The sequence below is a fragment of the Stegostoma tigrinum genome, chromosome 6 (genome assembly GCF_030684315.1).
Source record: "Stegostoma tigrinum isolate sSteTig4 chromosome 6, sSteTig4.hap1, whole genome shotgun sequence".
NCBI lineage: Eukaryota > Metazoa > Chordata > Chondrichthyes > Orectolobiformes > Stegostomatidae > Stegostoma > Stegostoma tigrinum.
The window spans coordinates 98130810-98147585 of NC_081359.1; the positions used below are offsets into that span (position 1 = coordinate 98130810).

At 44.2% G+C, this 16776-nt stretch overlaps 1 protein-coding gene across 1 annotated transcript in view; it reads left to right on the forward strand.

The window, feature by feature from the left end:
• Positions 1-16776, forward strand: part of rp2 (RP2 activator of ARL3 GTPase) — a 42377-nt gene that overhangs the window by 15047 nt on the left and 10554 nt on the right. Inside the window, exons 2-4 of the mRNA XM_048532734.2 lie at positions 5940-6605; positions 12547-12661; positions 15144-15229. Coding sequence (XP_048388691.1) covers positions 5940-6605; positions 12547-12661; positions 15144-15229 — 867 coding nt within the window. The remainder of the gene's footprint in view (positions 1-5939; positions 6606-12546; positions 12662-15143; positions 15230-16776) is intronic.

The following is a 16776-nucleotide window of genomic DNA, read 5'->3' on the forward strand; positions in this document are numbered from 1 at the left end:
GTGGATGTTGTGGTTGGTTGGCTTGCTGAGCTGGTTCATTCTGTGGCAGACATTTTGTTACCCTGCTGGGTAACGTCACTGTAGCCTGTGATGAAGGGTTGTGGTGTTTTCCTGCCTGTTGTTATACTCTGGTGTCCATTGAGCTGATTACCTCCTTTTTTGGTTTTCCTTTGCAATGGAGTGATTCTGGGGTCTAGCTGTGTTTATTGATGGCTTAGTGGCGAGCCAGTCCTGTCAGAATTCCCATGCTTGTCTCTGTTTCTCCTGTCCCAGGATTCTGGTGTTGGCCCAACTGAATTGGTGGTTTTCCTTTATCCATGTGGATGGAGGTGAATGAGTATTGGACATGTCTTTTTGTTGCCACATGATGTTCGTGTACTCTTGTGGTTACTTTCCTTCCTGTTTGTCCATCTAAAGACCCACTACCCACTATGGACAGGACCAATGTCATATACGAGATTCCCAGCAAAGACTATGAAAAACATTACATTGGACAAACAGGAAGGAAATTAACCATAAGGGGGACACTAACATCAACTGGCAACAAAAAGACATGACCAATACTCATTCATCTTAATCCAAATGGACAAGGAAAACCACCAATTCGATTGGATGAACACCAGGATCATGGGACAGATGAAGCAGAAACAAGCATGGCAATTACTACAGTGATAATGGGAACTGGAGAATCTGAGATAACGAAGTGTGGAGCTGGATGAACACAGCAGGCCAAGCAGCATTTCGGGCCGAGACCCTTCACCAGAAAAGGGGGGATGGGGACAGCGTTCTGAAATAAATAGGCAAAGAGGGGAAGGCGGACCGAAGATGGATAGAGGAAAAGATAGGTGTGGAGGTAGGGAGGGGATAGGTCAGTCTGGGGAGGATGGACAGGTCAAGGGGGCGAGATGAGGTTAGAGGTAGGAAATGGAGGTGCAGCTTGAGGTGGGAGGAGGGGATAGGTGAGAGGAAGAACAGGTTAGGGTGGAGGGGATGAGCTGGGCTGGTTTTGGGATGCAGTGGGGGAGGGGAGATTTTGAAGCTTGTGAAATCCACATTGATACCCTTGGGCTGCAGGATTCCCAAGTGGAATGTGAGTTGCTGTTCCTGCAACCTTTTGGGTGGCATTGTTGTGGTGCTGCAGGAGGCCCAGGATGGTCATGTCGTCTAAGGAATGGGAGCGGGAGTTGAAGTGGTTCGTGACGGGAAGTGCAGTTGCTTATTGCGAACAGTGTAGGTGTTCTGCAAAGCAGTCCCCGAGCCTCCACTTGGTTTCCCCAATGTAGAGGAAGCCACAACAACTACAGCGGATGTAGTATACCACATTGGCGGATGTGCAGGTGACCATCTGCTTGATGTGAAAAGTCATCTAGGGGCCTGGGATGTGGGTGAAGGAGGTGGTCTGGGGGCAAGTGTAGCACTTCCTGCGGTTGCAGGGGAAAGTACTGGTGTGGTGGGGTTGAAGGGGAATGTGGAGCCAACAAGGGAGTCCCAGAGAGAGAGAGAGAGAGGTCTCTCTGGAAGGCAGACAAGGGTTGGGATGGAAAAATGTCTTTAGCAGTGGGGTTGGATTGTTGATGGCGCAAGTGTCGGAGGATGATACGTTGTATCCGGAGGTTGATGGGGTGGTATGTGAGGATGAGGGGATTCTCTTTTTTTTTTTGGCGGTTATCGCAGGTGCGGGATGTGAGGGATGAGGTGTGGAAATTGCCGGAGACATGGTCGAGGGTGTTCTTGACCACTGCAGGGTGGCGGGAGGGAGGGGAGAGACAGAGTTGTAGTCCTTGAAGAACGTGGACATCTGGGATGTGCGGGAGTGGAATGCCTCATCCTGGGAGCAGATGCGGAGGCAAAGGAACTGGGAATGGGGGATGGAATTTTGGCAGGAAGGTGGGTGGGAGGAGGTGTATTCTAGGTAGCTGTGGGAGTCAGTGAGCTTGAAATGGTAATCAGTTTCTAGGTGGTTGCCTGAGTTGGAGACAGGTCCAGGAAGATGAGGGATGTGTTGGAGATGGTCCAGGTGAACTTGAGGTTGGGGTGGAAAGTGTTGGTGAAGTGGATGAACTGTTCAAGCTCCTCTTAGGAGCATGGGGTGGCGCTGATACAGTCATCAATGTAATGGAGGAAGAGGTGGGGGTTTAGGGCCAGTGTAGGTGCAGAAGAGGGACTGTTCTACGTAAACTACAAAGAGGCAGGCATAGCTTGGGCCCATACGGGTACCCATAGCCACCCCCTTTGTCTGTAGGAAGTGGGAGGAATTGAAAGTGGAAGTTGTTGAGGGTGAGGACGAGTTCGGCTAGGCGGATGAGGGTGTCGGTGGAGGAGGACTGGTTGGTTCTGCAGGACAGGAAGAAGCGGAGGGCCTTTAGGCCATCTGCATGGGGAATGCAGCTGTCTAGGGACTGGATGTCCATGGTGACAATGAGGTGTTGGGGGCCGGGGAATTGGGAGTTCTGAAGGAGGTGGAGGGTGTGGGTGGTGTCACGGACGTAGGTGGGGAGCTCCTGGACCACGGGGGAGAAAATGGAGTCCAGATAGGTGGAGATGAGTTTGGTGGGGCAGGAGCAGGCGCAGACAATGGGTCGACCAGGGCAGGCGGGTTTGTGGATTTTGGGAAGGAGATAGAAGTGGGCGGTGCGGGGCTGGGGAACAGTGAGGTTGGAGGCTGTGGGTGGGAGATCACCTGAGGTGATGAGGTTGTGAAGGGTTTGGGAAATGATGGTTTGGTGCTCGGGGTTGGGGGCGGTGGGGGGGGGGGGGGGGGGGGGGGGGTGTGGTCATGATCCCGGGAGTGGTAGGTGGAGGTGTCAGAGTTGGCATCTGGCTTCAGCAATGTAGAGGCCAGTGTGCCGTTTTACAACTGCACCTCCCTTGCCTGTGGGTTTAATAATGAGGATGGGATGGGAGCGGAGAGCTGCACGTTCTGCAGGGGAGAGGTTGGAGTGGTGGAGAGGTTGAGGCGATTGATATCTCAACGGCACTTGGAGATGAAGAGGTTGAGGGCGGGTAGAAGGCCTAGGGGTGGTGTCCGGGAGGAGGACTTGTGTTGGTGGCGGGTGATGGGGTCCTGGTTCTCCACTAAGAATGCCATCAATAAACACAGCGAGACTCTATTGTGAAGGAAAACCGGAAGTGAGGTAATCCAACTCAATGGACACTAGAGATTTTAAATGACACTTGGGAAAACACAATTGCACTTCATTGGAGGCTGCACTGATGTTCCCCAGCAAGGTAATGAAACGTCTGCCAAACAACCAGCCCAGCGAGCCAACTAACGACCACATCAATTCTAGCTACGCATCGAAACAGGCCATTTTGCTTCTTGATTATCACAGCTGATTTGTATTTTAACAGCATTTATCTTTCTTTGCTCAATATTCCTTTTGTTATTCTTGCTTAACAAACATCTGTGCATTTTCTCTCTTGAAAATTGACTGGCCTTTTCAGCAAACATGTTTCAGATTTTTACAATCCTTGGGTGAAGAATAGCTTCTACAAATCACAAGGGCTTTGTTGTAATCTTAAAGTTATGCCATACCCAGCCCCAGTTGATACCGTCGGACCAATGGAAATTGTTTCTCTGTCTATCCTACTAAGTTCTTTAATCATATGCCTCAATTAGATCATACCTTAATTTTCTGCACCCTGTGGAGTACAAGCTCTATTTCTGCAACCTGTTCTTAAAATTCAATTTTTATTTTCAAGTCCTGGTATCTTTTTCTGGCAAATCTGTATGACAATACTGCCTGTAGTGCAGCACCTAGAACTGAATGTAGTAATCCAGGTTCCTAACTCCACTAACAAAAATAAATCGCAAAAGAAAGCTGCTTGACTACTACTAGCAATATGTTGAAATGTATGTACAAGCTACTGTTTATTCAAAATGTCATTGTGATAACCCACAAGTTTTGATATTAGCTTATCTGGTACTGGTCTAACTGTTGTGCTCAACTTAGCAACTCTTGTGGTAAAACCACTTTCATTTGAGAAGTGGAAATGGAGGAGAACATGAATTTGAAGGCATAGAGAGGAGGACAGGAATGCTGGCTGTTTCCTGCCACACATCCTCTTTTAAGGTGGGATTTTGTTTCCATGATTGCTCCTTAACCGGGTATTGTAAATCATGAGGCTTTCAACATCAATCTATTTTTAAACAATGCCAATAATGTAAGAAAATGTTATGTGGAACTTTGCAGAAGTATTGTAGAAGAATAGATGATATCAAGCTGCAAGTGGAGATACAAAGGAGATGACCAAATGCTTGGTCAACAAGCTAGGTTTTAAGGAGTTATTTAAAGGATAAAAGTGAGCTCAAGAAGCAGAGCCATTTCAGCAAGAAATTGCTTAGCTTGGGGTCTCTTGAGGTAGTCATCAATACCAGAGTGGTTAAAATCAGTGATATTTTGAGTAGAGTAACATCATTGTTTTAGGTAGAACTTTTCTGCTAATGGTTGTAATCATACAGCTAACATTCTTCTCTTTGCAGATTTTTTTTTTTTCTCTATTTTATTTGCTCACAACATGTGGGCACCTCTGGTGAGAACCAGCAATTAATGCCCAATCCACGTTGCCCAATCAGCCTTGTGGAAGGCAACAGTGACTGCTGCCTTGCACTGTTGAAGTCCTTGAGCTACAAGGGCACCAGCAGCCCTGTTATGAAGGGGATTGCAGGATGGTGATTCTGCATGGTCTATTAAGTGTTTATTATGTGAGCTTTGTTTAAACTGTGAAGAAAATATTACAAAGATGGCTAATACCAAAGAGCTAAAAGATAATGCAAAGTGTTGAAAGGTAAATTTACATATTTAGAGGGAAAAACCCCATGCTCTCTTCTGAGCAGTGCAGTAGAATTTTTTGTTTCAGCAATCTGTACAGGCAGTTAGTGTCTTTGTTTAATATCTCTTCCAAAAGGTGATCGCTGTCGGAATTCAGCACTTTCTTTCTTTGAATAATAGAACCCCTACAGTATCAAAGGAGGCCATTTAGCCTATCAAGTCTGCATCCCACCCTCTCTCTCCCCATAACCTTAGATTTACCATGGCGAGTGCACTTAACCTGCAGGTCACTGGATTGTGGCAGGAAACTGGACCACCCAGAAGAGACCCGCACATATACTGGACGAATGCACAAACTCCACACAGGCAGTCACCCAAGGCTGGAGTCAAACCTGACACCCTGGTGCTGTGAGGCAGCAGTGCTAATCACTGTCCCACTGTCTGCCTGGATTGTAACTTTTTTTATTACTGATCTTAAGTTGCGTAGTTTGAAATTTCAGCCTTCTGGCTCAACAGAGCCAAACTGGTATTTGAAACAAATCTATTTATGTATTTACTCAAGGCTTATTGAATGACTTGTGAATGAAAAATTCATCATTTTCGTCGTGTTTAGTAATAACAATAAAGTAATGTGCTGATATATTATTGAACTTGCACTGAGAGATCATCTGAACTACATGCGTGGTCCTCACTCCAACCACATAGAATGACTATAAACTACAGCATATAACCTTTGAAGCCTTAAAATCGCCCAAAAATCAGGATCAACTTTTATGTTGCTCATAAGTTAACAGCTGGTGTGGATGTCACCATTTTGCAATGTCATCCTCTTCTGCAAAGAGTAAGCATCTCCCAAATTCCTGTGCACCTTCACATCACAGCCTGTATTGTTTGCTTGATCCCTTCTGCCTAGTTACAAGTTAGTGCAAAGTAAAACACAATTGAAATTTACAACTAATGTGAGTATAGCATGTTGTGTCCAAAAGGAAGGATTGAATAATTTGCAGAGTGTTCTGCTACAAAAATTGTACATGCATTTTTCTATATTGTTATAGACAACTGTTATTTATAATTATGCATTTGCAATAAGATTTGCTTCTGTTCAGTAGATTGGAACAGATTTTTGTGTATGTTTGATTAAATTTGTTTTGCTTTTTATTCCTTTAGATTGATGTTAAAGACTATATGCTGGCTCAATTAAAGGATGAAACAGTGGGCCGATTGCCTGGTAAAGTTGCGGGTGAGCAATTTGTGATCCAAGAATGTGAAAACTGCAACATTTATGTTTTTGACCACTCTGCCACCATCACCATCGACGACTGTTCCAACTGCAGGTTATTTCTGGGACCCATCAAGGGCAGTGTCTTTTTCCGTGACTGTACAGACTGCAAATGTGTTGTTGCTTGTCAGCAATTCCGCACTCGTGATTGCAAAAAAATGGACATCTTCTTATGTTGTGCCACACAGCCTATCATCGAATCATCCACGGGCATGAAATTTGGTTGTTTCCAGTATTATTATCCTGAGTTGGGCTACCAGTTCAAAGATGCAGGTTTGAGCATCTTCAACAACAACTGGAGCAACATCCATGACTTCACCCCTGTTGCAGATGAAAACAACTGGACGTTATTGCCTGAAGATGCAATACCCTGGGATTTCGTTCCTCTTCCTGATTTGGAAGAGTTCAAATCAGTTCGGATCTCCACCGAGCTGAATAGGAGCATTGTTCCAGTCACGCGGGGGCACAGGCAGAAGAACAGCGATGAATTGTGCTTGGTAGTGTTCTTTGCTGGAGATTACACAACAGCCAATGCAAGGAAGCTAATTGATGAGGTGAGGAAAATTGTATAACTGCACTCAGTGTTTTAGTAATTTTGCAGTTTGTGAGTTGCTTGAAGCTGCTTTGTGATTCTGCAGTGTTCCTGAAGAGCCTGTCATGCTTTCACTTGCTTCCAGGAATCAAGCTATGGAATACATTGTCAATGTACTGAGTCTGTCCTGCATTTGGCCCCGTTAGCTAAAATAAGAAGGCTAGATAAACTTGCCAAAGCGAAAGAAATGGAACAAGCAGATGTTTTTCAAACTAAAACATTAAATGCACAGGAAGATGTTTCTCTAGTGTCTCAATGTAATAAGATCAGTATTTGAACAGTTTAATGAACTAACGTAGGTATGATTGGTTGATTTGTTTCCTGTGTGGGGAACTTGGTGTAACATTCGGTTCTTGAAGGTACACCTTAAGATGTCACCCAGCTCCATTTTAGTCTGATCTCTGTTTGAACCTCCAAATGAACCACAAAAACCATGATGGTATAAGTGTTGCCATTGATTTGATGTCCTTGAATTACTGCATGGGGTGTGTTGGTAAGCTGGGCTAGTTTTCTTGTTCCTGGTTACAAGTGAACAACCTCTGTATGATAGATAATGGGAACTGCAGATGCTGGAGATTCCAAGATAATAAAATGTGAGGCTGGATGAACACAGCAGGCCAAGCAGCATCTCAGGAGCACAAAAGCTGACGTTTCGGGCCTAGACCCTTCATCAGAGAGGGGGATGGGGGGAGGGAACTGGAATAAATAGGGAGAGGGGGAGGCGGACCGAAGATGGAGAGTAAAGAAGATAGGTAGGGAGGGGATAGGTCAGTCCAGGGAAGACGGACAGGTCAAGGAGGTGGGATGAGGTTAGTAGGTAGCTGGGGGTGCGGCTTGGGGTGGGAGGAAGGGATGGGTGAGAGGAAGAACCGGTTAGGGAGGCAGAGACAGGTTGGACTGGTTTTGGGATGCAGTGGCTGTGGGGGGGAAGAGCTGGGCTGGTTGTGTGGTGCAGTGGGGGGAGGGGATGCACTGGGCTGGTTTAGGGATGCAGTAGGGGAAGGGGAGGTTTTGAAACTGGTGAAGTCCGCCTAGCTGAACTCGTCCTCACACTCAACAACTTCTCTTTTGACTCCTCCCACTTCCTACAGACTAAGGGGGTGGCCATGGGCACCCGCATGGGCCCCAGCTATGCCTGCCTCTTTGTAGGTTATGTGGAACAGTCCCTCTTCCGCACCTACACAGGCCCCAAACCCCACCTCTTCCTCCGGTACATTGATGACTGTATCGGCGCCACCTCTTGCTCCCCAGAGGAGCTCGAACAGTTCATCCACTTCACCAACACCCAACCTTCAGTTCACCTGGGCCATCTCCAGCATATCCCTCACCTTCCTGGACCCCTCAGTCTCCATCTCAGGCAACCAGCTTGTAACTGATGTCCATTTCAAGCCCACCGACTCCCACAGCTACCTAGAATACACCTCCTCCCACCCACCCTCCTGCAAAAATTCCATCCCCTATTCCCAATTCCTCCGCCTCCGCCGCATCTGCTCCCACGATAAGACATTCCACTCCCGCACACCAGATGTCCAAGTTCTTTAAGGACCGCAACTTTCCCCCCACGGTGATTGAGAACACCATTGACCGCGTCTCCCGCATTTCCCGCGACACATCCCTCACACCCCGCCCCCGCCACAACCGCCCCAAGAGGATCCCCCTCGTTCTCACACACCACCCTACCAACCTCCGGATACAACGCATTATCCTCCGACACTTCCGCCATTTACAATCCGACCCCACCACCCAAGACATTTTTCCATCCCCTCCCCTGTCTGCTTTCCGGAGAGACCACTCTCTCCGTGACTCCCTTGTTCGCTCCACACTGCCCTGCAACCGCAGGAAATGCTACACTTGTCCCCACACCTCCTCCCTCACCCCCATCCCAGGCCCCAAGATGACATTCCACATTAAGCAGAGGTTCACCTGCACATCTGCCAATGTGGTATACTGCATCCACTGTACCCGGTGCGGCTTCCTCTACATTGGGGAAACCAAGCGGAGGCTTGGGGACCGCTTTGCAGAACACCTCCGCTCAGTTCGCAACAAACAACTGCACCTCCCAGTCGCAAACCATTTCCACTCCCCCTCCCATTCTCTTGATGACATGTCCATCATGGGCCTCCTGCACTGCCACAATGATGCCACCCGAAGGTTGCAGGAACAGCAACTCATATTCCACCTGGGAACCCTGCAGCCATATGGTATCAATGTGGACTTCACCAGTTTCAAAATCTCCCCTTCCCCTACTGCATCCCTAAACCAGCCCAGTGCATCCCCCTCCCCCCACTGCACCACACAACCAGCCCAGCTCTTCTCCCCCCCCCCCCCCCCCCCCCCCCCCCCCCCACCACTGCATCCCAAAACCAGTCCAACCTGTCTCTGCCTCCCTAACCGGTTCTTCCTCTCACCCATCCCTTCCTCCCACCCCAAGCCGCACCCCCAGCTACCTACTAACCTCATCCCACCTCCTTGACCTGTCCGTCTTCCCTGGACTGACCTATCCCCTCCCTACCTCCCCACCTACACCCTCTCCACCTATCTTCTTTACTCTCCATCTTCGGTCCGCCTCCCCCTCTCTCCCTATTTATTCCAGTTCCCTCCCCCCATCCCCCTCTCTGATGAAGGGTCTAGGCCCGAAACGTCAGCTTTTGTGCTCCTGAGATGCTGCTTGGCCTGCTGTGTTCATCCAGCCTCACATTTTATTATCTTGGAACCTCTGTATGATTCTCATTTGTGTGAATAGGAAGTCATTGTCAAAGCCTGCATGTGAGAATTAGTCACCGGAGTCAAATACTGCGTAGATTGACATCCTCGTGAAAAACCTTCTGGTGCAAAGCTATTTGGCAAGAAATGTGAACAGGAAAAATACGTCTCAACCAAGTAGTTATACAATTATCAATTGGGTACTTTGAGTTCTTGTTACCATTTGAGTCAGTATACATGACATAATAAATATGTAGTCAGAGACTTTACTGGTGATCTTACAGGCCATGATTGAAGACCAGCTGCTTTCCCCTAAAAGGGGAAGAGTTGCTTTCCTCTACTCCTGCAAATGTTTGTTAATTCTCCAGCAACATACCTTTCTGCTGGAACTGATGTCTCCGCACCCTTGAAACAAATTGATCTGGAGCTTTTAACAAGCTATGTATCTGTCAACAATGCAATGTACTGTTGTCAGTATATTGCAAAATAGAGTTCCTTCAGTTCACTATCTCCATGTGAGTAATCAAGAGCCTGTCTATTCTGAGATAACAAGGCGTAGAGCTGGATGAACACAGCAGGTCAGGCAGCATCAGAGGAGCAGAAAGGCTGACGTCTTGGGCGTAGAACCTTTTCTAGAAATCTATTCTGATCAAGTTTTCCAGCACTTAGCTCGTAATCTTGTATGCTAATGGTGTTTCAAGTGTTTGTCTAAATACTACTAAAATGTTGTGATGGTTCCCACCTCTAGCAGCCTTTTGGCAGTGTTTTTCCAGATAACCAAGGTATTTCCTTGAACCTCTCTAAAGTGCCTAATCCTTACCTTTACATCTATGCCCTTGGTAATTGATCCTTAAGGGGGAAAAGCTTATTCCTATTGACCCTATCTCGGCCCCCATCATTTTGTAGACCTCCAATCAGCCACATCCACCCTCCACCCTGACCCCCACAATCCCCAGCCTTCTCTGCTGTAAGGAAAACTTCAGTAGCTTATGTAGTCTGTCTTAGTAGCTGATATGCTCCAGACATTGGGCAACACCATAGTCAATATCCTCTGTACCCTCTCCAGTGCAGTCACTTGCTTCCTGTAGCATGGCAACCAGAACTGCACACAGTCCTCTACTTGTAACCTAATCAGATGTCCAAGACAGGAACTTATGAAGAAACTAACTGTTATAGAAAGTTTCTAACTAACGTATTCAGAAATAGTATTATACACGTCTGGAGCAGTAGGGAACTACCACTGCACTATAAATGCTGTAATCCTAACTCTTTGTTTTGTGTGTTTCAACTAATAAAGGCCAGCCAACTTGTATGCCATTTTAACTGCCCTATATCACAGGTCCTGTTACTTTCAAGGATCTATGTACATTAAGGTCCTGCTGATCTTGCCATTTAGCATGTACTCCCATGCCTTGATAGAAGACTGTGCATCAAGTTACACTTTTCAAGACTGAACTCTGTTAGCCCTTACATTGTTTTTAAAAAAAAGTCCTTCCACGTTTTACTATCTAGCAGTATTGAAATAGTTTGTTTTAGCCCCAACATAATGTGCTGCGTGGAAAGGTATCACAATGTTTACTCATTAACAGATAGTGAAAAACGAAAAAAAAATCTAGTATTTTTGTACTTCCTTCTCTTGCTGTGTCAGCTGCAGAGGTTTCCGTGTAGCCACAAAAGAATTTAAGATTAATTTGCATTTCATACCTCTCATGACCTCCCAACAATCCATGTGCTTTATAGCCAATGAAGTTCTTGTGCAGTGTAAGAGCTGCACCAACCAGTTTATGCACAACACAATGCCATGAACAGCAATGAGTATTAATTTGACAATTCTATTTGTGTTATAGATTGGGGAATAAATATTGCCCAACACCCTGGGGATTATTTCCCCTAAGGTTCAAAATTGTGCTAAGCGATTTTGTTTTTAAATATCCACCTTAAGGCAGATCCTATTTCAATTTCATGTCTCATCTGATAGCGCTTGCCCTGACAGAGCACTGCTCTCTCGAGACCCCCTCAAAATCTTCAATATTACACTTGAAGCTGGAACAATGTTTGAATGGAAGAAAATGGATGTTTCAAAGTTGGATGATTTCCCCCCCCCCCCCCCCCACAGAGATAGTATGGTCAAAATTAGAGATCTTTGATAGGTCACAATGCAAGTTAGGGAAATTAAGGTAGATTTAGAAGATTATTCAATTCCTTCATGCCTAGAGTTGATGCTTTTAGCAGGAACTGGATAAAATGGATTTATTTTTCCTGTTGCTCAATTAAAGAGTCTTGTCTCATTTGTAACTTGATATCCTGGAAGCAGTATGGCAAAACAGATCATGAAATTTAAAATAACTTGGAGTTACAGCTGCACCTTGTTAGCTGCTGTGAGGTTAGTTTTTCCTCTGATATTCTCTGGGGTACCAATTTTTGTCATACCCCAAAATAGGTGGGAATTTGCAGTGAGATACAAAGGCTAAGTGATTTTGGAAAATTGAAATCCTATGACTAACTTTTTAAAAATTCACTCATACAATATGGGCAATGCTATCCCCTATCCCTGGTTGCCCTTGGGTATGAGAGATTGGCTTCTAGGTAATTTCAATAGTAACCAAGTTTGAGAGTTTGGAGTCACAGGCCAGAACAAGTAAAGATGGCTGTTTCCTAAAAGGAGAACATTAAAGTAGATGGGTTTTATGACAATCTACAACGGTCATCAGACTTTTTAAAATTACAAATGTTTTATTGAATTTCAATTCCTGCATCCACTGTGATAGGAATTGAACCTGAGTCAGTGGATTTACTAGTATAGGCTTTTGCCTATGGCACTAACTAAACATAAATTCAGATTTGCAGTGCAAATATCCTGATGATTAACTCTGCATGTTAGTAGAGAATATGCTTAACTGTGCTAAGTCCTCTCATGATGAAAGAAGCAGCATAGAGACCTGCATTCAGCATGATGAAGATAAGACAGGTGCAGATATTCTTGACAAGGGCATGGATAATGGTTTGGGCAAATGCAGCTGTGGAAAAATTGACAAAGTAGAAAGTCTTTGAGATGGGGAATTTTTTTGTGGTATTGTAGCAGACTTATCCTAACATTCCAGATTTTCAGGCAGATTTAAATAAAACTTGTATTGTCTCTAATTTTGGTATTGAGTGCTTCTGACATTAAATCTTAATATCTTGATTTTACTTTTCAAAAGATGACTGCAAAGGATATTGCTCTTGTTCAAACAAAAGAAATTTCAATGCGGCCAGATGATGCCAACAGAGTATTTAAGGAGAAAGCAGCAGATTTTATTCCACTGCTTCAACAAGGTAAAGTTTTTATATGTTTGGGGAGAGGACATGAATTTTATTCAAAATGAATCAATCCATTTCCTAAATCTATGCAATTTTCTACCTCTTCCTGATCTTGCACACATCCTGGCTTCAGTTCTGTGTCTCGGTCTGTTGGACAGTCAGATGTCATGTTTGCAACCATCAATGTGTCACAAAGTAAATTCAGAATTCGCCCTATGCTGTGTAATACATGTTTCGGAGATGGTATGAACTGCAGATGCTGGAGAATCTGAGATAACAAGGTGTAGAGCTGGATGAACACAGCAGGCCAAGCAGTGTCAGAGGGGCAGGAAGGCTGACGTTTCGGGCCTAGACCCTTCTTCAGAAAAATGCTGCTTGGACTGCTGTGTTCATCCAGCTCTACATCTTGTTAAGTCTGTGCAATACGTACTTGCCGTATTGCTGTACTGGCACCATTCCTTTAATGGGTCATTGATTTCCACCTCAACTGTTGGGAAGACTAAAGTCATTGTCTTTTGTTTGTTTGTCCCAACCCCACTCCCCGCAACAACATGCCTGTACGTGCACAGACGCTCCCTTGTCAAGTGTTTCTATTCATGTCAGTTTTTGTAGCTGAGTAAGATTGTGTTTTACATGAGTTGAATTGCAATCCACTATTGCATTGCCACTAAAATTGTCTGCACCCTCCCGTACGCTGCACAACTCCTGACTTGCACTTGGTTCATCTGCCGCAAGTCTGGTTTATGTCTGTGTTACCTTTCCTGCATAATTCTCTGCTCTCCAGGTTGGTCATCTGTCTTCCATCTTAGACAAACTTGGAATCATCCAAAACTCTATAACTTTTTACTACTTTGTAAATCCCATCCATATATCATCCTTAGGCAACCACTGCAGGTCAGCAAGCACATGTGATAGATTTTAAGATTTTTTTTTCAATACCTCTGCAGCTTTATTGATCCCAATCTGTGTTTTCTCTTGCAGCACTATGAGTGAGATCTTTGCACTCCTCTAATTTCTGACCTCCTGCACATCATTATTTTAATGGCTCCACCACTGGAGACCATGCTTTCAACTGCCCTAGCCCTAAATATTTTCACCCTCCTCTGAGGAAAAGCAATCTGTTTGGTAAAGTCATCTTTTTCCAGATTTCTCCTTGTGGCTTTGTGTCAAAGTCTTTTTTTTTGTGCTTTGGGATGTTTTACTTGCATTAAAATGCTTGATAAATGTAAGTTACTGTAAATTCAGCATTTCGACAATTTTTTTTTGCTCCAACTTGGAACATTGTCAATGTAAAAGTACAGTCATCTAAGGTTTTTGCAACCAGTTAGAAGGCTCCTAATAGATCAGATATTGAGACTATAGACAACATAGTTCAGTGTCCAACACTCTTAATTTGAACTTACAGAACACTCTCCATGTTTCACAGTGCCCATCACAAGATACAACGTGCAACCTCATGAGATGCTGTAGAAGGGTCGGTGACCAAAAGCTTAGTCAAAGATATGGTAGATTTCAAGACCGTCTTAAAGGAGGGCAGTAATATAGGAGAGTTTAGGAAGGTTATTCAAGAGATGAGTGTATGGAAAGCTAAAGGGAAGATGGTCTAATTAAAATAAGGGATGCTCAAGAGGTGACAATTCAGCGCAAGTCAAAGTTTAATGTGCTGGACAGGGGGGTTAGTACTGCTGATGAATAAAGACAATGAGGAGAGAGCCCATGGATGGAATCTGAAAATGGCAAGGAGCAATTTAAAATTAGAGGATTATTGAGTCAAGAGTCAGTGTAAGTTAGAACATGGGCAGCAGAGTACAAGCAAACAGGCTGATAATCAGAATTCAAGGTTGCTTTTTTTTGTACAGTGTATCGTGTAGACACTAGTGTGAAGTGGACTTGCACTTTGCATAAGATGTAGATTGAAATGGGAAGAATGCAATTGCCACTTAGTACTTCACTATATTAACTGGAAAGAACAAATTACCAGGAGGATAACGCAATCTTCAGAAATAAAGGCTCTGGATTTAGTATCATCTTTCACTTAAGACATCCCAACTAAATGAAGCATATTTCACATTTTCTTCCATCTGTTGAGGACAAACTGGGTCTGTAAGGTCTGAATACTTTAGGGAGAACTTGTGTGCTCTTCTTCATGAGGTAAATGTATTACTGATTTATCCCTTCAGTACGAGATTTTTCTGCCGTCTTCTGAAACTTACTTCTGTTTTATGGTTATGCTATTTTTAGTATTTAAAAATTGAGATTATGTAGACTGGGCAGGGAGACATTCAAAATAGGAAGGTTTTTCTGAGGCGTGGCACTGGAGAGGGAGTGAGCATGGCTGCATTCCTGACACACTCTAATGTTTTATTTATGGAGTATTGAATAGAGAAATAACATTTTAGGGAATGAAATGACTGCATGAGAAATGGGCACATCTGAGTTTTATGCTTGTAATGTTTGCAGCTATAATATGAACCTTTCTAATTCTGTCTTGTCTCAGGCCCAGTTGTTGCTTTGGAATTTAATGGTGATGGTGCAGTGGAGGCGTGTCAGAATACAGTCAGTTCTGTGTTCATTGCTTCAAAGGTAAAGTAATAAAGGACATATTGCCGCATTGCACTGTGGATTGTACCATTTGATGACTATGCGATGCTCTTTGTTAGAAGTTGGGATGAAATTGACAACAAAATAAGTTTAAAATGTGCCAACGCTTCTGAAAATCTAGCTTTTATTCAAAATATGATACTTGTACTAAAAGCTGTTTTGAACATAAGGTCATGATTTGAACTGAGCGTATCAAAGATCTAGTGGCTGACAACGTGTAGCGTTGTTTAAACTTGCGCTGCACTGTTAAAAGGAACAGAATAGAGGAGCAAAATTCACCTTTTTAGATCAAATCAATTCACCTGTAACTCATAATGTTAATTCATATTTCTAGAATGCATTTGTTTGGCTCTTAATTCCATTTATCTTCGTTACAGTGTATTGGCCTCCTGTCAAGACTGTTGGTTAAGTAGAGCTGCACAGTGAGTTCAGCTTATTACCATGAAAGAGCTCTGCATCATTTTTCTTATTCTCAGCTTCTTCATTTCACTTTGCATCCTTACATTACTGTCTGCTCATCAGACAACTATGAGCTGTGGGTTTGAATACTCTCTACAGATGAATAACAAGTCAACAAGCAGTTCATGTCAGACAGCTCAACTTGCTGTAACTGATGAGGATACATGCAATGATGAAGATTAATTTCTACACGCAAAGGATGGAGGAAGGTTATAACACTCCTCTGCAAATGACAGTCTATGTTTAGTCAGTTGATAATTTGCATTCTGAGATTGGTCTAGAAAGTAAAGGTATTAAGAGATAATGGGACAAGGATGTTCAATTTATGGAGTTAGTCACAGTTCAGTTGTGATTGCCTTGTATGGCAGAATGATGTGCAGCTGTTCCTGTATTGTAGAATCCTAGCAGCAACTGCGTGTGATGTCTGTTTTAACCACCAGCTACTGTCCTAAGCCTTGAGTTTGCTCAACAGTTGATAACTGGAGTCAGAGATGTACAGCACAGAAACAGACCCTTTGGTCCAACTCATCCATGCCAACCAGTTATCCTAAATAAATTTAGTTCCGTTTCAGTGTTTGGACCATATTCCCCCTATTCCTAGATCCTTCCAGATGCCTCTTAAATGTTGTAATTGTACCAAGCTCCACCACTTCCTCTGGCAGATGATTCCATACATGTGCCACCCTCTGCACAAAAAAGTTGCCCCTTGCGTCCCTCTTTAGATCTTTCCTCTCTCTCACCTTAAACCTATTACATCTAGTTTTTGGCTTGCCTATCCCGAAGACCTTTGCTTATTCACCCTATACATTGCCCTCATGATTTTATAAACCTTATTAAGGTCACCCCTCAGCCTTCAATGCTCCAAGAAAAATAGCCTTAGCCTATTCAGCCTCTCCCTAGATCTTAAGCCTTCCAATCTTGGCAACATCCTTGTTAATCTTTTCTGAACCCTTTCAAGTTTGATTACATCCCTTCTAAAGCAGGGAGACCAAAATTGAAAACACTATTCCAAAAGTGGCCTAACCAGTGTCCTGTACAGCCTCAACCTGATCTCCCAACTCCTATACTCA